General features: G+C 40.8%; 2 protein-coding genes across 7 annotated transcripts in view; both read right to left on the bottom strand.

Annotated features, from left to right (window-relative positions):
- The window catches only part of lama2 (laminin, alpha 2), a 231,551-nt gene that overhangs the window by 50,352 nt on the left and 157,424 nt on the right, over positions 1–23,775 (bottom strand). For 3 of the 6 annotated variants that reach the window (XM_026194235.1, XM_026194237.1, XM_026194239.1), the window contains 6 exons: positions 10,830–10,954; positions 10,572–10,658; positions 9,881–10,074; positions 6,848–6,990; positions 5,247–5,345; positions 3,176–3,287 (listed from right to left, as the gene is read on the bottom strand). In XM_026194235.1, coding sequence (XP_026050020.1) covers positions 3,176–3,287; positions 5,247–5,345; positions 6,848–6,990; positions 9,881–10,074; positions 10,572–10,658; positions 10,830–10,954 — 760 coding nt within the window. The remainder of the gene's footprint in view (positions 1–3,175; positions 3,288–5,246; positions 5,346–6,847; positions 6,991–9,880; positions 10,075–10,571; positions 10,659–10,829; positions 10,955–23,775) is intronic. The other 3 variants (XM_026194236.1, XM_026194238.1, XM_026194240.1) reach the window with 1 other exon arrangement.
- LOC113037302 (uncharacterized) lies at positions 15,750–23,313 on the bottom strand. Its single transcript, XM_026194241.1, has one exon. The coding sequence runs from the start codon at positions 22,679–22,681 to the stop codon at positions 16,679–16,681; it is 6,003 nt and encodes a 2,000-aa protein (XP_026050026.1). The 5' UTR covers positions 22,682–23,313; the 3' UTR covers positions 15,750–16,678.

Genomic DNA, 23,775 nt, shown 5'->3' with positions numbered 1-23,775 from the left:
TAGGATAGTTCAAAGTCTTTATAGGGATAACTTGCACATAAACTAACTTCATTATTCGAAACTTTGTCCATTTTATTTAGATTCCACCACTGCAACACACTACCAGAGAAAAAGTGTAGTAGTCCACTTTAAGGCTAATATTGAAACAACAGGGACTAAATGTGGTGTCAGCTGTAATAGTAGGTAAAGAAGAGCATGAAGGGTTCTAGTACAACCAAAGTGTCGAGCAAAAAAGCACTTTTGGCTAAACAAAAGCTCAAAAGCTACACGTTCAATTCTCGTCCACTCCCACACGGAAGACTGCTAATGGCTTGGAATCCCTAAACAAAGCAGTGAAACCTCTTTTATACTTGAGTTATCATCTGTTGTGTTTATTTTGTGTTGAGTCAAAGAAGAAAACTAATCACAAGCTGGTCACGAAGCCACTGTTGACAGAGCTGAAGGAGGAGATGCAGCAGCTGCACCAGCAAAAAAAAAAAAAAAAAAGGAGACTGGAGCTGAATTGAGTGACCTGCTAGTTACATATGCAGAGTATATATTTGTGTGTGAGTGTCTGTGGGCGCATGTGTGCGTAAGACAGAGCCAAAGAAAGAAGCAATCTGCCTGAAGTCGTCACTGCTGGAGGAAACCATCTGGAAAAAACTGCAAAGTCCTGAGAGACTCTTTTACACCAGCATCCCGCTTTTGGACAGTACTTATCCCTAAATCTGTGGCTACATGGATAATATATGATTCGTGGTTAAACAAAGACACCACATGAAGAACTCAAACAAACAAACAAATAATAGTGAAGAAATACCTTTAAGTTGTGAAAATATTTTGGTTCAAATTAATTGAAAATTAATTTAAAGGTGCTGTAAGCCAATATTATTCTATTAACAGTGAATCAAAGCAGCAGGGTTGTTTGAATTCTTAAACCTACAAAGATTTCCTTCTGAGCTACAAGCTTGTTGTTCTAATTTTCTGAAATGCAACGTTACCGTTCTGATTCACCGCTCTCTTGCCTCTTATCAAGACACAGCAAAAATTCTTTATTGTTTTATTATTTATTGTTTTTTCCTTTAAACGCCACTCTGCAGTACATACTTAGCACCACAGCAACGAGCTGGTGAACAGGAGCTGAACATTTACCATGAAAAAATATATTTTAAAAAAGGCCAATGTGGAAAAAAATCTTTAAAAAAAAAATTTGAAGCATGAATCTGTGTATGCATGAGCAATGCTGCTCAAGCTACCATTTGTGATTGAACAAGTACAGTACTTTTTCCTCCAAGCTTCTACCATGACCTGGATGACTGAGAACCCACAATAAGTACAGTATTGTGCAAAGATGTTGATCCGTTCTTCTCGGGAGGAAGAGTAACTTCTTAAAGTGTTCCTGATCAACAGTTTTCCAGGCTTTCTAAAGGTCTTACAAAATGTCTATTTGGATATTGGCTGCTTTTCACTTATTTTCAGTCCTTTTCTTGTAGCAGACAATTTTCAGAAGAATGTTTTTTTCTTCCTTTCTTGTATGTTAAGGCCATAAACACTGAACTATGAATCACTCAAGTGTAAAAAACAACTAGTTTGAAATTGTATCGTTAGGCAATGCTTGGCAGTCCGAGATATGCCAAGCAAACGAGATAATCCAAAGAAGAAGTGGCAGACTACAGCAGATTAACAGCATGTAAGAGATTCATCTGGCCCCTCAGTTTATCCATGTACTGTTCAATAAAGTCTCATCAGAAACCATCTCAGTGGAAGAAGCAATTTTTAAGTAAGAGGTGTGCATTATTGCACAAGAAGCAGACATTGCAACAAGGCATTGTCAAAATGTATAAAGAGATGTATACATGGAGTCAAGAAGCAGGTACAACAGTGAGTGCCTACAGCCATCTATAAAACATAGTGGAGGATCTATCATTGTTTGGGGCTACATTTCAAACAGTGGTGTTGGGTAACTTGTCAAAACTGAGTATTATGAACAATTGTGAACACAGAACAATGCCATCAGATTTTGATCCATCGGGCAATTCCATTTGGAAAAAGCGTCTGATTTAAAACTGCTTCGTTTTTCAGCATAACCATGATCCCAAGCACACTGCTAGGGCAATAAATGGCCCCGGACCTCAGCATTTTTTAAACAAAGAAGAGCTTTGAATGTCCTTCAAGAAGCCTGGAGAACTATTCCTGAGGACTAAAAGCAATTCTAACCTGGCTAAGAGAGTTCAGGCTGTGCTGAAGAATAAAGGTGCTCATACCAAATATTGATTTTGTAGTGCATTAAGCTTGTTAGAATGGTACAAACTGTTTTTACCTTGTACAGTTTATTTCACTATAATTATGTGGTCACATTTCAATAAATAACTGCACATATTTCCCATTTTCCTAGTAAAAGAAAGGCTGGCTCAAGATTTTTGTGTAGCACTGTAGTTCATGTGCACATGAGCTAGATTGTGCTTTAGAAGCCTCTTTTGCCACATGATGCTACTCTTCAAGGTAATGGAAGAGTTGCTTGCCAACTACCTACAAAACGAACAAAGCCAACTGAGTTGTTGCACCCAGTTATCTTGGTAGGTGCTCTCTTTATCACCGTGGTTAGCGATGCTGCAGCCTGCTGGATCTGTCTTTATTGGTCAGGCAACACTTTACTCCGGCAGCTGGCACAGAGCACTGGCAGCTGGCCCATCAGCGACTGTGTTTGAGCTACGTTTTCCATTAGTGATCTTACAAGGGGGTACTAAGATGTTTTGTTTGTCTCACTTTGAAAATGTCACACTTTCAAAGAATAATGATTGAATAGAACGAATACAAGCTGTTTACTCCGAGTAAATGCTGAAATGAGTCTTGGTTGTAACGACACTGCTCTTATCACAGTAATTATTTTATGTGCAATTCAACTTCAGTGTCATTCTGAAGATGCTGCATCTTTATTTAAATGGAGTTTTTAATGTGTTCTGTCATGATAATTATTCATTTCATTACGTTTTCATACTCTTCTGTCCCACTCTCCCGAAATGTAATAACCCAAATTTCCCATTGGGATCTGTTACGTGTAATATTCTCTAATTTAATGAAATGTGCTCTAATGACAGATGAAACTAGGGAGACAATAGACAGATAAATCCTGAAATCCCAGTTGGCAGGATATAGAGGAAGCTAATAGGGGAGAGGTGCTTCTCATTTCTGCTACCTTTAGCTCCGAGCAGTGTGTCCCTGATGAACTGCTCCAGGTCCTCGGCTCGTTTATGAATCCTGTCAGCATCATCCTCAACCTGCTCTCCATCAGCAGACACCTTAGTGGCCTGTACACAAAGACATATACGTTAGAAAATAATGAACAACTGCTGAATAAGTGAACGTATCGACTTCTATGGAGCGGAAAAAAGAAGGATGAGATCTTCAACGTAAAGGGCGATGAAAGCAATACATAAGCACTATTGATAATACTGTGCAAACAAATATAAGGATAAATGAATTACTGACATGAAATGAAAACAAAATATCAGACATTAACATGTTCACAAAGGACCAGGAAAACAAGAGACGGATGAATTTTTGACAGACATGAAAACAGTTCCATATACACTCAATGTACATGTACACGCACACACTGACAAAAAGAAAGTGTAGGTAATTACTGTTGTGATTTGACAAGACCATGCTATATCATTTTAGGTGGTTTGTGTGAGAGTATGTGTGTATGTGCGATGGGGTGTGGGGTGTGGGGGATAGTATTGCTGTCAACAAATGTCAAGGCCTCAGCCCCTAAAAGGCTGCAGCTTGACAGCACGAATGTGAGTGTTATTTTTCTCCATTTGGTATTTTTAGGTCCCCTCCACTCAAATAGTGTTTTTTTCCTTCTGTGTTGGTAAACTACTCTTACAGATAACTTTGACTCTCAAAATGGTAAAAAATGAGCACGTATTAGACAAAGAGTTTGTAGAATACTTCATTATTTATGTGGTATATAAAACTTTAGAGTGTTAACTTTTCATCTTAATTACTTTTATGCATGGACTGATTCTCAAACAGGTAGCGCAGCCCTGAACTTTTATTCTGTGGCATCACAGAATAATAGATGGAATAAACTAGACTCGATTTATATATCACTCTATGGGCTTTCACACACATTCAAAGAGCACTTTAATCTGTGCGCTTAAGACCTGTATCTACCCCGCATTCACACCAAGTTTAGAATCACCAATTAATCTATCTTTGGAAAGTGGGAGGAAGCTGGAGTACCTGAAGAAAACCTACGCAGGCTCAGGGAGAACATGAGTAGGTGTCAGGTGTCCTCCGTCCTGCAAAACCCTCAACTAAACCAAACTGTCTGAAACAGACTGTTTCCAGCTGTATATTCCATGTGAGATATGAAAACTTTGGAACTCTCTGGAGTTCATGTGTGACAACCACTTTATTTTATTAATATCCAACCACTTAGCTACTCATCCGCGCCCAGCTGAGCGATATAGCTGACCAAAAGAAGCAACACAGAGCTCCAGAGGGTGGGAAAGCTATTCATGACATCAGGTTTGCTTTGAAAAACAAACCATCAAAGTGAAACTGCCATGATAAAGTCCTTAAAATGCCCTTTAAGACATTTTTGACCAACTGGTACAAGTTATTCTGCACTTCATCTTCATTATTTTTGCATAGTATGGGAAACACCACTAAAAAGAAACATGCATGTAAAAATATAGGATTTAAAAGTTGTGTAAAAATCTGCTTTAAAAATTAGTAAAATGCTCAAAATATGCTTCTCTGACCCTCAATAATACTGGTATATGTTAGCATTTAAAATCTAGATTATCTCGACAAAGAATGGAACAAAAGGCAATCGACATCCAAAGAAGAGCTTTGAATCTCATTCAAGAAGCCTGGAGAACTATTTCTGAAAGAAAGTTCAAGAAAGCTTGCGTAAGAGAAGACTTTTAGAATTGTACAAACTCGATTTTTACCTTACATCCTTTATCTGTATTTATGATTGCATGTTTCAGTGGATAGCAGCACTTAATTCCCAGTGTCTCAGTACTATATATCTATATTTTGACATCCCAGACAGCAAAAACTGTTACACACAATGCGAAAGTTGTTCTTCCTGCACATCTGTTGCTTTAAACTATCATCTCAGTGCCTGTCACAATGTGTATTTGCTCTCCGGCTGCACACAAAGAAAGAGTGAAACAAGGATAAAGACAGGACGAAGGCAGACAACGATGGAGACAAAATTTGAGTCAAAAGAAAAATTCAAAGGTTTTTACCCTGCTGTGTAGCTGGTCCATCTCTGTAACCAGCGATCCCAGGTTGGAGTCAGCCAGTTGCAGTAATCTCTCTGGAGCTTTCTGAGGCGACAACATGTGCTGCCAGAGAGAAACAGAGAGATGAAGGAATTATGGAGAGAAATGTCTGACACATTTTGGCCCTGGGCTAGGCTTTTGAACTGTCTGGCTTTGTGCCGTAGAGCTAAAAAGAAAAGAATAAACAAGTGCGTGCAAAAGGCAAGGAAGACATAAATAATTCAATTGTAAACACATCTGATAAACATATTTAAATTGTCTCAAAGTGCAGTGTGTATTAGCAATATAAATGTGGCAACTTTATGGAATTGTAATTAAGCGCTTGGAAAATTTTGAAAAACTCACTAAGGAGTGTTAATGCAGGATAATCCTTTACCTACAGAACATCTTAAGTGAGCTAAAGTGAGTGTCTCAATGTACGACCATATATTTGATTACACAGCACTTTAAAATGCTTTCTACTTGGTTTATTTTTTACAATAAACCAAGTAGTAGTTATAGTACATATTTTCTTTTGTAAAACCTTTGAAGCACAAAACATTTCCATTCGGTCATCTAGCCATCTTTGCATCCTTCTATACTGCTTGTCCAACTTAGTAGGCTATTTATGCCGCCTATTAGTTTAAAAAGTGTAAAAAAGTGGGGTACGCCCTGGACATGTCACCAGTCTATCACAGGGCTGAAACACAAAAGTACATATTTCCCTGTGGTGTGTGTAGGACTCACTGTGACTTGATAATTGTACCAGTGGTCTTTAGACCTCAGGGGGAAGTAATGAGCCCACTAGAGACTGACACATCATAGTGAGGCCAAAAAAAATGTTTCACTAGAAAAAGAAGGCAGCATTTGAATGGTTCACAAACAGAAGCAGTCGAAGTATCATAACATGTCATGCACATGTTAATCAGTAGATTCATTAGATAAGTTTACCATGTTGTAGTAGTGTTAGAATGCACAATGAGTATCAGTATGCCCTACATAGAGCATTCAAGTAACGCCTCATAAAAAGTAGTATGCAACCAATGGTCACAACCATTGGTAACATTAGATACCAGCATCTGCTGTTCTAATAAAAATTGTAAAAGAGTAAAAAGAGAAATGCATCATAACAAAAGGAATAACAGGCTAAGGAGGACAGCGAAGCAAAGTAAGTTACAATAATCAAGTCGGGCGGAATTTAAAGGGAGTATTAAAAGTCTCAAATTACTGGGTGTAAGACAAGGCACCGATTAAAATGTTCCTTAGATGAAAGAAACAAGATTTGGATCTTAGAGTCTCACAAAACAAAACAAAACAAAAAACGATGCAAAGGTTCTCAGTAGAATATTTGATATTGTTGGCAGGGGGGCTGGTGTAATGACCGACCTCACTGGAGAAAATTCCATGTCCTAACACAAGAATCTCAGTTTTTCCAGAATTCAAATGGAGGAAATTTGAAGGCATCGAATTGAGGGACGCCACATATAGGTGGTCAAAGTAAGTCAAAGTAATGAAACCACTTGTAGTTATGACATGGGTTAAATAAAAGTAAATTCCAACTACTCTCACACATTTTTTTTTCTTACCTTGAGCTCCTCTGTCATGTTCTCAAATCGGTACAACACCTTATAAGGTGGTGGAAGGGGTGTCGTCAAAGTGACCTCATTGATGATGCTTAACAGGCGGTCCATATCGCTGATCAACAAACCAGAGCACTCATCATCGCAGGCTGGAGAAACAAGTAAAGACACACAGTCAGATGTAAGGCAGTGAGTCATGAGGGCGGCTAAAACCACAAACAGTCATTATGGGTTTGTGTCTGTGTGTGAGCTGACATGTTAACTTTTCGAGAAAGTTTGAGTTTTGAGTGCATTTTTACAACTGAATGTGTGTTTATATGGGCGAGCTCAGAAACACATCAATAAGGGACTGTGGTGACTGCTTGTGTTTTTCTGTTTAAGTGGCTCTGGCATCAGAAAGACAGGGCTGGTGATGCATGAAATTCAGCGCGCAGGGGCAAAAGTGCCTACTACAAGTACACACTGCAGGCTAAAAACACACAAACAGACACCCACACACACACACAAATATGCACGGCGCACACCAGGGAATTCACTAAGACACACACACATTCTCCTATATCGCGTGTGTATGAATTTCTTTGCCTTCTGCAGCCTGAGGCTGATTTATTACACAAATTAAAATTTCTGACAAGGGAAATCAAAGAAAAATTAAATAAAATAAAAACAGTTTCTACTCTATCAATCTCTGACAAAACAGCAAAACACAAATAAATCCATGCGTTCATGCAGTTTAATGCATACACACAAACCCACACATATATGCGCACACAGTGTACTGTGTGCAGACTACATTGTGTATGTGGGAGTAAATAGCTGCTTGTCAAATCAAAGCTATTCAAGAAGCTCACTGATGAAGGATTGCATTCACTAACTTCAGCACTGAGGGAAAACATTTTGTACTACAGAGATGGAGCTTGTAAGCAGTATGTTGAAGTCTGCTGATAGTGGATTTTAATAATGACACACAATATTATCCTACATGTGTGAGTCACTATACAACGGCAGTTGTTTTATCATTGCAAACATTTCCAGTGTGCCATTGAAATGATATATGTATTTACACCAAGCAAGTGTAATATTATTGTGTAAATGTTTTCTATTGAAGTGTGATAATAAAATAGTAAACTTCTATTGATATAGTAAATTATATGAGATTATAAGAGTTGTAAGGGTTACAAATGTAATGCAGTTTATGTAGTAGGTAGGTTTTGTAGGTGTCAAAACACCACTGAATTTAAAGGTGTGGCACTAAGCAAGTTCACAGAAACAACAGCGCAAATGTCCCCACCTGTGTCTTTAAAAAAACAAAAACTTTATATACACAGACAGAAGAAAAAAGATGGAGATTGAAGTTTGATTATAACATGAAAGTTATACTAATCACCAAATTTATGGCCAAAATAAGCAATTTTCTAATGACTTTACAGTCAAGTATTTTTAAGTTTGAAAAGTATTATTTCAGGGTGGGACTAAAACCAAAATGAATCTGTATATCCCTCAGTTTCCCTCATGTGATGTCTGGATCCATAAAAACAGGACAGTGATGGTCAAAATGTTCCACCCACCAACGGTTTCCATCTTCTGAATACTCAGTGATCAATATATTGTGTTCCCAATTATTTTGCATCAGACTGATAAGTCCAAAGTCAGTTTGTCTAAATTAAAGTTACAACACTTAAAATATTTGTCAATTTTTGACAATGGGAAAATTAATTGAATTATTTCATTTAATAGGGAAGCCCATTGCAGTCACATTGTAATTCAGTTTAATCTAATTTAGAAATAAGCTATATCCTGACTTATTACATAGCTATAATGCTATCCACCTGTTAAGATCAAGCACTAGCGATTCTGTTGGTCAGGCTTTGAACGTCATGTAGTGATATGGATCTTGGTTTTAAAGTTTATATAAAATGCCCAGCAAGTTTCTTTTCCATTATTAAGCAGATATAGTCTTTAGTTATAACTGTACACCATGATACTGTGTAGTTTATTCTCAATTTTCTTCCTGAATTTCTTCTTCTTTGGGTGCGTTTACTAATGTACCCATTACAAAATCTATTGACATTAAGGGGCAATTCTTAGCAAACAGCATTATACAACAAATTTAGGAGCTGCATGCATGTCACTACTTCTGACTCCAAAAGTGCTCAGTGGCATTGGACAGAATGGGAGAAAGGCCAGATAACAGAAGGAATGCAGAGTGCAATCACTCTTCAACAAGTGAACAGCAGTGTGATCACTCCATTCTCTGTAAACCATCAGGACTTGGGATTATAGCCTGGACGTAGAGTCGAGCGGTTTGGTGTCAGGAAGCATTGCGGCACACGCACTGCCAATTTATGAACACACGCTTTGTGTCTGAACACAAAGACCTGAGCAAGCAATTTCCTCACTGACCTGACAGCAGCAATTTCACATCAACCTCTGTCTTACTACCCTTTCTTCTGTGCTCTCACTTGCACACATAGACTTCCTTCTAGACATGCTAATGGCACCAAATTGGCCCTGCCATTATGGTCATATTAAGTTTAAATTAGCTCCAAATGACATTGAAATTATTTTCTAAATGACTTGAATCTGACTTCTGCCACAATCTCCTGTCTCCCATGGCAACTGGAGAAAGGAGCTCTGACTGTTCATTTGCATTTCATTGCCAAAATAAAGTAAAAATCACAACATCAGGTGACAATGAAGGGAGGTGAGCCACCAGAGGGAAGGGAACAGAAGAACAGAGAAGAAAGAGACAGAGAGCATGTCTGTGGGGTTCATGAAGCATGACACCCCATGCTGTTACGCTGGGTTACTTCCACCACTGGTGGTAACTTTCACTGCAGATTAATCTTTATAATAAAATCTCTCAACTTCCATTTAAAGGTAAGTGCATAAAAAATTTCAGCCACATTATTTCTTCATTTTTTCATGTTTTACACTAGACCACTCTGAAAAAAAACCACAGTAAAAGATGAAGGGAAAAAAATGAAATGATGAAGAAAACAAAAGAATGAGTAACCAAAAGCTGTGCGTTAGTCTTACAGATGATCCCAGATGGTCCACACACATGCCTATCCATGCACTGGTCACACGTCATCCCAGATGCCCCAACCCTGCAACGGCATTGGCCCGTGACAGGGTCACATGGTCCGGGCAACGCACCCCACAAGGAACACTTACACTCCTCACAGTGGCCACCTGGTATCCTTGGATTACCATGGTAACCAGTGGCACACCTAAACAGGGGGGATCACATAGAGAGAGAGAGTATTCAAATCTAACCAAATTTTAACATATGTTAACCCCACACTGTAAAGAGATATCACAAATTATTTCACCAGCAAAATACTCACAGTGGGATCCCAAGGTCTGAGATGTTTTCATGCAAACCTCAAGTGCATGTCATTACAGCAGAATTTAGGCATAACACATACGAGGATATTCTAAATATTCAAATCAGTGCAAACAACTGGCAATGCATTTCCAGGTTTGGCTGGTATGAAGTTGAAGTTTGGCTCTTTGGGGATGGGCATGGGGCAACTGCCACTACCACTTCTTTCCATATAATGTCTCTCTTAAAACTATCACGGGTCGACTAAGACTTTTGGATTCCACTTTACATCAACTCGTATTCCCTGTATTGGTCTTTGCATTTAAATATCCATGCAGTCCACATTAAAAGCCGATGATTTCCAAACTTCTATGCTTGTTCATTTCTTTGTATGTGTCTGACCTCTCACAGTGTTTGCCCTCATATCCTTCAGGACAGGCGGTGCAGCGGTAGTCATCAAACCCCTCTGCTACACAGGTGGGACTGAAACTGGATATGAAAAGAGATTTTTCACAGACATTACAAAAGAAATGTTAAAACATTTGGAGCATACAGTCTATTTATATTACAGAGGAGAGAGGACAGAAAAGATAAAATGTGCATAAAATGACAGATTAATATTGTTTAAAGTTTGTAGTGATAGGTTGCAAGAAATTTTACTTATTCTGTGGGTTGGTAAGGGGGCAGGCGCAGGGTTTGCAGTCATCAGGAGAACCTCGGACCACGCCGTAGAATCCCGGTGCACAGCGTTCGCACCGATCACCCTCTGTGTTGTCTTGACAGTTCTACCAACACAAATGTGCACACATAAAAATAATGCTATGCATGTATGCGAAGGCACTCTATTTACCTTTAGTCATTCTCCAACTCCCCCATGACTCTAACCTACTCCAATATGTAGGTGCAAAAATATCCATCACCCACCACCCAGAAATTCCTGGTGTGTGCTGGGATGGGAAATAAATACAGAATGTCATACTGAGCATAATGAAGGCAACTTTAAGATGGTGACACACACACACACACACACACACACACACACACACACACACACACACACACACACACACACACACACACACACACACACACACACACACAAAGAAGAAAACTCATGTTGCCTCTCCAGAAAGCTTTTCATCTCTAAAATCAACAGATTTTCTAATTAAATTAGCAAAAATTAACCTACACTCCCATTTGGACATTATTTTTGGAAATCACCCCTGGCACGATAAAAAGCAAGACACCAAATTTGCTTGAGCAAGATGATAAAACATTTTTTGGAATCACTTACAGGCATTTGTGGGCTAATGGGAATCTATTCAAGGGCATGTAGACTAAAAAAATCTACTGTGTTTCAGATGCTTTAATAAAGAAGAAATCTGTATATCTCTTAAGCTGTGTCTCCCATGTTTTTCAAGTTGACAATGAATAATTGAAAAGATGACAGACCGGGTCACCTGTCATTACCTCCTTCATTACTGACAAAACAACACTGAAGAGGCTTGTTTTTTGGTGAGTGAGATAATTATCCTGGCACCGCTGTTCGAGTTTCATCAATACCAGAGAAGTAGAAATAATAGTAGCATACCTCCCTGCTGTCACTTCAGTTTTTGGTGCTAACAACAGCCTTTTCGAACACTTTTGTGCTTAGCTTTGATGTGGACACTTTAGAGACTCTCAGTGAAATGTTTGACAACATGTTGACAGATGGGTCATTTCACTTTAAATCTCTTCAATGTCAAGAACCGGCCGTCTCTTTGATTTGCTTTTTTCTAGAGGGAAAGATGAACACAGTCCCTTTTATTTATCAGTAAATTATCCTAGCCTAAGGATAATTATCCTGGAGCTGGCTGGAGCCTATTCCAGCTATCTTAGGGCCCTAAAACAGCTGGGACATGCCCACCCCCCACCCGCAACCCTGAAAAGGGTAATCGGAAGAGAATGGATGGATGAATTAATTATTAATTGAGAAACTTACTATCTTAACATACGTATACACTCACCAGCCATTTTGTCAGGTACGCCTGTTCAACTGGGCATAAATGCTAAGATTTAATCACCCAATTACATAGCATCAACTCAATGCAACTAGGTATGTAGACATGGTCAAAATGACCTGGTAAGTCTAAACTGAGCTTTAGAATGGGGAAGAAAGACAAATTAAGTAACTTTGAAATTACGATGGTTGCTGGTTTTGATGCGCTTTGATAGTCCGAGTATTTTAGAAACTGCTGGGGCTTACACCTGTCTGAAAACAGAAAATATCCAGTGATCAGCAGTTCTCTGGGTGAAAATGCCTTGTTGCTGTCAGAGGACAGTGGCCAGGCTGCTTCAAGGTGATAGGAAGCAACAAGAAGTCAAATCACCACTCATTCAATCAAAGGTTTGCAGAAGAGCATCTCTGAAGGCACAACACATTGAGACTTAAAGTAAAAGGGTTAAGGAAATACAGAAACACATTGGGTGCCACACTAATCACCTAAGAACAGAAGACTGAAACTACAAGGATTGAAACATGTTGTCAGGTCTGATGAGTCTCAATTACTGATGTGACATTTAGACGTTAGGGTCAGAATTTGGCATAAACAACACGAAAGCATGGATCCCCCCTTCTTCATGTCAGCAGTTCTGACTGATGGATTTGGTCTGTTGGTCTGATATGTTCTGATAACATGTCATGTCATAAATGAGGTCACTGTACTCACAAGACCTCCACAGTCACCATATCTCAGTCCAGTAGATTAAGATCTGGGATGGGGTGGAATGGGAGATTTGTATCATGGATGTGTAGCTGACAAATCTGCAGCAACTGCAAGGTGATGTTGCAGTAAGGATTAAAATCTCAGAAAAATACTGAATGTCTGAGTCAAAGAATTAAGAGCGTTCTGAAGGGAAAAGAGGTCTCGCCCGGTACTAGCAAGTTGTAACTAATAGAAGTATATAGTGAGTGTTGATTGCTCTGAATCTCTGTGGGAAATCATTACTCGCTTCTTTTCACCACCTACAGTTGCTGAGCCAGTACAAGCTTTTGCACTGGTGAACTTTTATCTAAGACAGACCATTTCTGAAAAGAAATATAGTTGGTCACACATAATAATGTGTGACCAACTATACTATGGTCTCAGTCCCATTCCTGCATGATGAGGTGCTGTGAGACCAAGAGCGACCAGCTACAGTAGCTGTTAGCCGACAGGTACGATCTCACACGTCAAAGACTTTAATAAGCTTCCTTCTTCAAGAGCATCTGAAATACTAATTTTCCTCGCAGGATTTCACTCTTGCTGTTGTTCAGATAGCCTCATGGGTACAACAACACACAGAGATCTAAATATATCTAAAATATTTTCATATCCACAGATGTTTCTGTTTATTTTGTAATTTACTTTTAGCTATGCTTGTTATAAAAGTCTCATACACCCACACATGCACACACACGGACACAGTGTCTATTCCTTTGTGCATTCTGGTACATCTCATGGCAAAAATATGGCATGTTTTTTATATAGAGTAATTCTGTACAATATGTGCAGACTGTAGGCACTTAGGACACACAACAAAATACCCCCTATTCCACCTCCACCCTCAAACACTCACTGTGAGCTCAATCATTTTAACGCACACAATTTAAACGGCAATACATATTGTACACAAACACGCACCTCTCTCTTTCATATCCCCAGGGTCCTGTCCTATGTGTTCGGATTGTTTGTTATAAATAGGAACTTCAATCAGTACAACAGGAAGTCGCCTCTTAACGAGGCAAGTCATTTCCATTAACTTCCTGTGTTCCTCGTTACCTCTAATTACCACAGAAACAAACTCGTTTAGCATTTTCAATTTAGCCCGCTCGGTTAGAAAATGCTAATGATGCTGCTGTTATGGAGAGCAAGATAGAAATGGGCAAGGAAAAAACGTCTGGAAGGCAGAGAGGAAGAGGGTGTGAAGTAGTAAAAAAAAGAAAGAGAGAGAAAAACAAATTGGTAAAACCAAGGAGGTGTTAAGGAGGATTGGGGAAAATGAAAAATGAGAAAACTAGAAACAAAAGACGGGCAAGAAGATGAAAGAAGACAACAGAGGAATAAATATATAACTAGGGAAAGGAGAACAGGAATTTAGGGGATGTGAATGAGGTGAAAAAAGATAAATTGGAGGAGTGGCAGAAGGAGGAACAACACAAGGAATGCAGAAGAAAGGCAGAGATGAAAGTCATGGAAATAATGGAGAAACTGACAAAAATTAGACAGTAAAAGAAACTGAAAGTGGCAAAAAAGTCAGTACATAACCACACACTTAGGGTTTAAAGTTGGAATATTAAGCTGAGCAAGGACAGAATTTGTATAATTACCATTATTATCCATGAATTTATGGTGAATGTTTAGGACTTTTAAATCCATATTTGGAAGGGAATTATTGTTCCTTTAAGAATGAAAGCAGTTCAATTTTCCTTTAAAATGACAGTGGGCAACAAATACATTGATGCATTACAACCTAAACAAATTGGAATGAAAACACTGTTTAGCTGACTCTTTCAGTTGTCCTGTTTGTATGTCCTTAAGCATGTCAAGCAAACTTTTCGGAACAAAAATGAGCTGCACTGGACACAAACCTGAGGCATAAACATGCTCTGGGATGACAGCCAGCTGCCACGAACAGCAGCAAGTAAGATGCAAAAGGGTATACAAGGCTCCATGAGAATTCAACCACCCCCATTTGTTTGGAAAGCTGTTGATATTACATTTAGCATTCTACCATTCAAGTACGATTCATTTTTACATTAACTTCATCGCTTTACTCAAACATACTTTTAGTAGTGATAAACGGAGAGTCAAGGTACTCGGTGTAGTGCACAATATTTACAGTGTCACCCAGATTGCACTGAAATGTTTTAACTTAATGAGACTAATAGTTAGTAATAGTACATAAATCACTTTCACAGAAAAGTGGCCAAGGTGCTAATTCTGACATGATGCCAACACGTTAAGGTGCCATTAGATTAACAGAAATTGAGAACATGTAAGAAATTAAGTAAGAAGTTGTAACTTCAACAAACAAACAATTCTCTGAGTATAACCTGTCAAAGCAGGCGATTGGGAGAAGAGTATCAAAACACTAGCTGTTTAAGTCAAATGGTTTGTCTGTGTGCACACGTTTCTTGTCACCTCAGTGTGGTAGATAACTTACATTAAAATCTGAAAGTGAAAGAAAAGGTTTTGGATTTTTATGAGCAAACTTCCAGAAATTCTGGGAATTTCTGACTACATGATGAACAAAAATGTGTACTGTTATGTATCCGAGTAAAATAATACTGAAATTAACTAAACAAGGTTTAAAAAACTATTTGGTTTCACACTGAGGGCATGCATATGAGCGTGTGTATTTTCGCAGAATATGAGGACTCATCGGTCCAGCAACACACTATGCAGTTCCCTAATCTAACATAGGTAAATACAACACAGTTTGAGGAACTAAACCCATTTCAATAAATATTGAACATCTATTTACAGCAAGCCATTGATAATGTGTTAACTAACATAAACCTATAATTTTATCAATACTGCCCAAGATGATGTTATAAATCTCCTTTGATGACTCACGCTAGATTAAAAATACAACAGCGACTTCCTTACGACTCACAAAAATCAGTGTCTGGTGATGGTACTGAATTTTTTCCCCACTGGAAACTGATTGCAAGTAGCTGTGGAGACCACTTTTGACGGCAAGGATTGCACAGGTCACTCGATGGTACCAAACCTGTCTCCAAATGATCACGGTCTTACTCAGACTGCAACTTGAGAAAGTGTTTTTTAATGTAGACAGACTGCCAACAGGTTACAGTTGAAGCCAGTATGCACCGATGCGTTTAACTCGTCTGCAACACATCTCTTTGTAATAGGATTCATTTGGTCATTTTGCAGCTAAATCGCAGTCCTGCACCAACTATGTCACTTTATGTGGAGGAATTTTTGAAAATTTAGCACAGTTAATCAGAAACACATGCAATGCAATTCTTATATTCAATCACAAAGTGTAGTGGCGAATTTCTGTCCCAAGCTTCGAAAAAATAATTCTTCCACTTCTTAATGTGAGCTGTTCAGATTTATTTCTGACTCGTACATACAAACAAAAGATGTCACGGTCAAAAAACTATTTGCTGCTACAGCGCACACTTCCATTGCCGTCCTGGCTCACTGTAACCTGCTACAACACATGCGCTGTAATGTTTTCTTACCCGACACAAATTAAACACGCAGCATTTATTCTCTAACAACATATCATACAAAATTAAACATGTAACAATAACTGAAACAGTATCAAAAATATTTCTCTACAGATTGGCTCTAACATTTCCAGCCCCCTAATTGGAGGGCGTGAAGACTGACAATTAGCGAACACTTACAAAAGAGCCAAATAACATTAACACTTCCTGTATCACACATGGTCATTCAAATTATCTTTCACAAAACCTGTAACCGATCAGAACATATACTGTATTTTCTCATTCCAAGTTACATGACATTCTCACAGATCAAGCATAGCTTGTCAATGGGTCTTTCTAAGGTGTTAGTCTTTGTCTTGATGATCACACGCCGCACCAGACCCTTAGCATCTGGAATGACACGAAGAACTCTCCCCAACATCCACGAGCTTCTTGGCGCTGACTCGTCGACCACCATTACAATGTCCCCCACAGTTACATTTCTTCTGACCTGAGTCCACTTTTGACGCTCTTGAAGCATAGGCAAATACTCGCGCACCCACCTCTTCCAAAACAAGTCAGCAAGATATTGCACTTGCTTCCAACGGCGGCGGGAGTATGAGTCTTCCTTTCTGAAAAGTCCAGGAGGCAAACCCGGCTTTTTCTTCATTAGTAGCAAGTGGTTAGGCGTCAGTGGTTCCAGGTCTGTTGGATCATCTGTTACTGTAGTCAGCGGTCTGTCATTTAGTACTGACTCCACTTCACACATTAGTGTCAGTAAACCTTCATCATTGACCAACTGTTCCTTCAGTATAGACCTCAGGACCTTCCTCACGGTTCTGATCTGCCTTTCCCATATCCCTCCAAAGTGAGAACCAGCGGGTGGGTTAAATACCCACTGGATTCCCTTTTGCATGAGACAATCTAGAATCTTTGACTGATTCCACTCTTGAATGGCTTCGCGTAACTCCCGTTCAGCAGCAACTAGGTTGGTGCCATTATCTGAACGCATGACAGATACCTGACCTCTTCTACACACAAAGCGTCTGATGGCGTTCAGACATGAATCAGTGTCCAAAGTGTGCGCGATTTCAATGTGCACTGCTCTTGTTGTAAGGCAGGTAAACACCACACCATACCTTTTTACTGTGCTACGGCCATGCTTCACATTAAACGGTCCAAAGTAATCCACCCCAACATTAGAAAAGGGGGGTTCATCAGGTAGAAGCCTATCCTCTGGCAAATCTGCCATCTTCTGTTCCAGTGGTTTGCCTCTAGTTTTCCTGCAGATTACGCACCTTGACAGAAACTTCCTCACTTCTGAGTTAGTGGATGGAATCCAATACTTCTGTCGCAGCCGTGAAAGCATATACAGTCTTCCACAGTGCCCAATCTTCTCATGTATATCCTGCAAGATCAGTGTGGTGATATGTGAGCCCTTTGGGATAATGACTGGGTGCTTCACATGTTCTGGCATCCCAGCAGCTGCGAGGCGACCACCAACTCTCAAAACTCCGTCCTGCATCACGGGATCAAGTTTCCTCAAGTGACTAGTCTTTGTCACACACTTGCCTTTCTTTAACATGGTGATCTCTTCTTGGAATTGTTGACTTTGACAGAACTTGATGATCTCTGTCTCAGCTTGCACCAGATCTTTCAGGGTAAGTGTTGTCTGCATTGATTCGTTGTCTTGTTCTTTCTGTTTAACGTACGTCTCTTTCCTTTTTTCACATCGTCGTAGCAGTAAGTCTTTGAGTTTGATCATCCATGCCACAGCTCTCTTCACTCGATGCCAGCTGGAATAGTGATTGATCAGCTTGTTCAACGTGTTAACATTCTCAGCTGCATTTGTGAGATGTACCATGGTTGCATGCCTCACTTCGCTGTCATCTTTATCAATCCTTTCCTTGTCAGGTCTTTCTGGCCACTGTCTTTCTGGGGTTTTCAGGAAAGCTGGGCCGTGGAACCAGCTTAGATTCTTCATGAGCTTAGATGGTGCAAGCCCTCTGGATGCACAATCAGCTGGATTGATTGCTGTACCAACGTACCTCCACTGCTGGGGATTTGTTAGCTCTCTAATGACCGCAACGCGATTGGCCACGAATGTCTTGAAGCGAAGGTTTTCATTTTCAATATACTTCAACACAGTTGTGCTGTCAGTCCAGAATGTAGATTCAAGAAGATTCATCTGAAGCTCCGTTCTTAACATTTTGTCTGTCTTTGCAGCAACCATAGCTGCAGTCAACTCTATTCGTGGAATAGTGGTTTGCTTCAGGGGCGCCACACGGGATTTTCCCATCATTAACGTACAGTGAACCCGTCCGTCATTGCTGGTCATCCTCAAGTATGATGCTGTTCCATATCCACTTTCGCTCCCATCAGAAAAATGGTGGAGCTGTGCTGTTGCGACAGGACCGAAGTCCAATGGTCTCACACACCTGGGTACGGTTACCTCTGACAGCTGGCACAGCTCTTGTAACCACTTGTTCCACTTATGACTGAGCTGTTCTGGGATCTCATCATCCCAAGCAAGACCCTCCCTGCATAACTGCTGCAAGATCATTTTTGCAGGGAGAGTTCCTGGGGAAAGGAATCCCAGTGGGTCGTAGATGGAGCTGGTGACGGAAAGTATTCCACGTCTCGTCACAGGTCTTTCTTTGATGTTAATCCTGAACTTGAATGCGTCAGACTCAGGGCACCATAGAACTCCTAAAGCACGTTCCATAGGCAGCAGGTCATGGTTCAAGTTCAGGTCTCTGACATCTTTGGCTCTCTCATGCTCAGGGATGAATGAGAGCAAAGCACGACTGTTGCTTGTCCATTTCGTTAGGTGAAATCCTCCACCAGAACACAATTCAGTGAGGTCTGTGTATAACTCCATACCTTGAGTTTCCGTGGCAACAGACTTCAAGCAGTCGTCAACATAAAAATTTTCCAGAACTGTGCTTACAGCTTCAGGTGATGATTTGCTGCGGTTCTCCTCTGCTGTTCTTCGCAGTGCATAGTTGGCACAACTGGGAGAAGAAGTCGCACCGAAGATATGCACCATCATCCTGTACTCAGCAATGTCTCGATTGAGGTCCCCTGCTGGCCACCACAGAAAGCGCTGCAGGTCAGCATCGTCATCCGGGACACACACCTGATGGTACATTGCTTCAATATCTGCTGTAAAGGCTATAGACTCTTGCCTGAACCGTGTCAGCACTCCGATCAATGAGTTTGTTAAATCTGGCCCTTGTAGAAGTTCACTATTCAGTGAAACTCCTTGGTAGCTGGCAGCGCAGTCAAAGACCACCCTCAGCTTCTTTTTTTGTGGATGGTATACCCCATGGTGGGGAATATACCACTGTTTTCCATCCTTGCGGTTTAACTGTGTAGTTGGAACCTCAACGGCATATCCCTTGCTCAACATGTCACTCATGAAGGCAGTGTATTCTTCATGGAGTGCAGGATTCCTCTTCAGCTTGCGCTGAAGGCTCAGTGCACGCTGTAACAATGCACTTCGATTGTTCGGCATCTGAACGCACGACTTCTTCGTAGGAAGACTTATGGAATAGTGTCCATCAGTGAGACGAGTAGAGCTTGACACAGACTCCATAAAGTGGTGGTCCTCTTGAGACATTCCTGCTTTATCATCACAGTGACGCTCTGGAAAGTCGTGGTTATACTGTCGTACAAGCAGTTGTTCCACGTTGTCGATGGCTATTCTGTTCACAATAGCACATGGTTGTACATCATTGGCTGCAGTATCCGTTTCTCTGAGTGGTCCATTCAGAATCCATCCAAGTGCTGTCTTTACGGCATATGGACCATTGTCCTCACTTGGGATCACCTTCCATGGCTCCAATATGGTGTATTCTTTAGTTCCAATGAGAAGCTCCACTTCAGCCTCAATATGAGGCAACCTCACTTCGCGTAGGTACGGCCACTTGTCAACCTCTTTCTGGAGTGGGATGTTCTCTCTGGAAACAGGAATACTTTTCTGTGTGAAGACCTTTGACAGTGCGATAAAGTTGTTGTCTGCCAGACTGCTGACTTCCAATTCTGTGAGCACATAACTCTCCTCTCGACTTTTGGAATTAATGGTCCTCAACGTTAGCTCGGTTCGCCTGCCTTGCACCTTCAGCTGCCTTGCCAAGGCTTTGGTGCAGAACGATGCAGAGCTACCTGGGTCAATGAAAGCGTAAACCTCCACAGCCTTGTCACTCTTGCAGGACTTCACCCTTACAGGTACAATGGCAAGCACGCAGCTGCCTCCAGCCCCAGTACAGGCACTTGTCTCCTTTTCTTCAGACAACCCTGCTGGGCCTTTAGCAGTGCTACCCATATTGACCTCATCGGGAGGCTTCTCTTCCTCATAACTTGAGAAGTGCAACAAACTTGGATGCTTGAGTGAACAAACCTCGCACACCATCTTCTTTTTGCAATCTCTGCTCATGTGACCCTTTAGCAGGCATCCAAAGCAAAGTCCGTTTTTCTTCAAGTAGTCCACTCTATCCTTATGAGTCTCCTCTCTAATCTTGTAACACTCTTGCAGTGTATGAAGTTTCCCACAGAACATGCAAGGTCTTGTGAAGGCGCAGTTGAGTGAAAGGTCACTCTGGTTCTTACTAACTCTGCTTCTTTTGTCCATTTCTGAACCTTGGTTAACCTTGATAGCAAAGCTGCTCCCATGTCTAATGTCTTTCTTCAACTTATTTCCTTGCTGTGGCTTTTTTATAACCTTGTCTGACACTGCTGTTTCAAGATCGCCAAAGAGTGGGTCGGACATGATCTTTGCTTGGCGTTCAACGAAGGCCACCAGCTCTGTGAATCTTGCTCTGTTGCAGCGCCGCTCCTGGATATCATATGCATGGACTCTCCAGCGCTCTCTTATTTTAAATGGCAACTTGGAAATGATGACCCTCATAGTTGCAGGGTTGTCCATCTCTTCCATATAGTCCACATCCTCCATAGCATTACGACAGCTCACCAGGAATACAGAGAATGCGCTCAACGCCTTTCCATCTTCAGCCTTAATTTGTGGCCACTTCGATGCCTTCTCAATTAGCGTGCCAGCAATCTGTAACTCATTTCCATATTTATCTTGAAGCAGCTGCAAAGCCCTTTCATACCCCCGATGTTCAGGCATATGCTGACAACTCCTCACAAGATCACGAGGCTCGCCTCGAGTATACTGCTCCAGAAAATACAGCTTGTCTGAATTGCTATCAGCTCTGGTGTCAATAGCGTGCATGAATGCCCTCATAAACGACCTGTATTCCAAAGGATCTCCGTGGAACACTGGCACATCCCTTTGTGGTAACCGAGCCAGCTGTTGGTTCTTTACAAGCATCTCTGTGATATCTGCCTGTTTCTGCATAACTTGATAAAGCTCACTTGGTCTGGTCTCCTGAAGTGAGACACCATCTTGGCGTTGGCTCGGCCCCTGCAGTGGAGTTCTATGTGTCTTAGGCATGGCCCCTGCTGCAGTACTTGGATCACCAGGATTCCTCCAAGAGGCAGACCTCTCTATCTCTGTTGGCTTCCCTGGTGTGTGTTTTACGTTGCCATGACCATTTTCGTTATTCATCTTCAGGAGGTCACGACGTGGCATTACCGTAAGTCTGGTTTCACTCACTTGAGACTTAACCCCTTCACATTCCTCATACACTTTCACTTTGGCAGTAGACACTGCAATGGCTGTTTCAATTTCCAGTCTTTCCTTTGCAGCTTTAATTTCTGCTTCTTTTAACTCTAGAGCCTGTTTTTCTTTCAGAGACGCTGCTCGTGCCATCAGAGCTGCTCTGTTAGCTTCTTCCTTGACGCGCTCCGACGATGCTGTCGACACCCTTGACGTGTTGGATACTTTAGACTTGTTTGACACTCTAGATGTTTTTGACACTCTGGATGCACTGTCCATGGGAGTTATCTCTTGATCACATGTTTGTATTTCAATCCATGTATTAACTCTATTAATGAACTGCAAACATCGTTCTGACATTGGCTGAAACCAAAGTTGTTGGTCAGCCTCCTTTTCCTCCTCATCTTTAATACACAGCAACACTCCATAATTGCATTCTTGAAACTCTTCATACAACTTCTTGTAAACTTTCAGTGCCTCTCTCACATCATTTACAGCCGGCAGAATTTCATGGCTCAAAAGTCGCTCAGTTTCATCTTCTTGTGCTGTCACTTGTCCTAATTTGCCTCTTCTCACCTTTGTGAGCTGATGCAGTTTGAACTCCAGACCTTTGTCTGTCATCGCCCTCTGGCTGCCATCACGCGTAACTACACCCACACTGTCATTAATGTCGTCCGCCATTGTAATCATATAACACCGCTAAGCCGTAATGATTTTCTTCGGCACAGCTGTCGGGTGGTGTACTGCACAAACTCCTTTATGCTACTTCCACAGGTAAGATGCATCTGACAAAACACCTTTTACTTAGCTGTTCGCCGTGTTGTTGTATGTAGGCGTCTTTATGCCGACGATCCGGTGACTTTTCTATGTCTCAGTCGGTGGCTCCACCGCGGAAAACATTCCTCCGTTACTCGCTAGTTTTTTGACTTTTATGTAGTGGCGAATTTCTGTCCCAAGCTTCGAAAAAATAATTCTTCCACTTCTTAATGTGAGCTGTTCAGATTTATTTCTGACTCGTACATACAAACAAAAGATGTCACGGTCAAAAAACTATTTGCTGCTACAGCGCACACTTCCATTGCCGTCCTGGCTCACTCTAACCTGCTACAACACATGCGCTGTAATGTTTTCTTACCCGACACAAATTAAACACGCAGCATTTATTCTCTAACAACATATCATACAAAATTAAACATGTAACAATAACTGAAACAGTATCAAAAATATTTCTCTACAGATTGGCTCTAACACAAAGAGACAGGAGTCTGACTCTGTCTTATGCCCTTAGATTGCTAAAGTCAGTCTGATGGCAACTGACCATTTGTAGACCTGGTTTCTATCATTGAAGCAACCATTTCAAAGGCAACAAGATTGTATGTTTATTACACAAAGTTGCAATAACTTTGTCTCCAACCACTGTTTTCTGTCATACAGCCATAGCATTATATACAGTAACTACTTGTAACTAATAGCCCTTGCTTGAAAAAAATATTCAGACATAACTTTGGGTGAGATCCACAGAAGAGGAAATTACATAAAATATGAGAAAGCTGGAGGTCGTTAATTATTGGAGGGCTAATTACAGTACCAGACATCCTTTCCAACACACACCTACACACCTATATGGCACCCTCATCCACCTCTTTCCTCCAGAAACTGCTCAGCATATGGCTCTAGGATGGTCTCCAGCGGTAGAATGCCCACACACACACACACACACACACACACACACACACACACACACACACACACACACACACACACACACACACACACACACACAC

This window comes from Astatotilapia calliptera, chromosome 15 (genome assembly GCF_900246225.1).
Source record: "Astatotilapia calliptera chromosome 15, fAstCal1.2, whole genome shotgun sequence".
NCBI classification, from domain to species: domain Eukaryota; kingdom Metazoa; phylum Chordata; class Actinopteri; order Cichliformes; family Cichlidae; genus Astatotilapia; species Astatotilapia calliptera.
Note: the sequence above shows the minus strand (reverse complement) of the source record. Positions and strands in the feature narration are given on the sequence as shown.

Coding starts and splice junctions, on each gene's coding strand:
- LOC113037302 (XM_026194241.1), bottom strand. CDS start 22,681: ATGATTACAATGGCGGACGACATTAATGACAGTGTGGGTGTAGTTACG.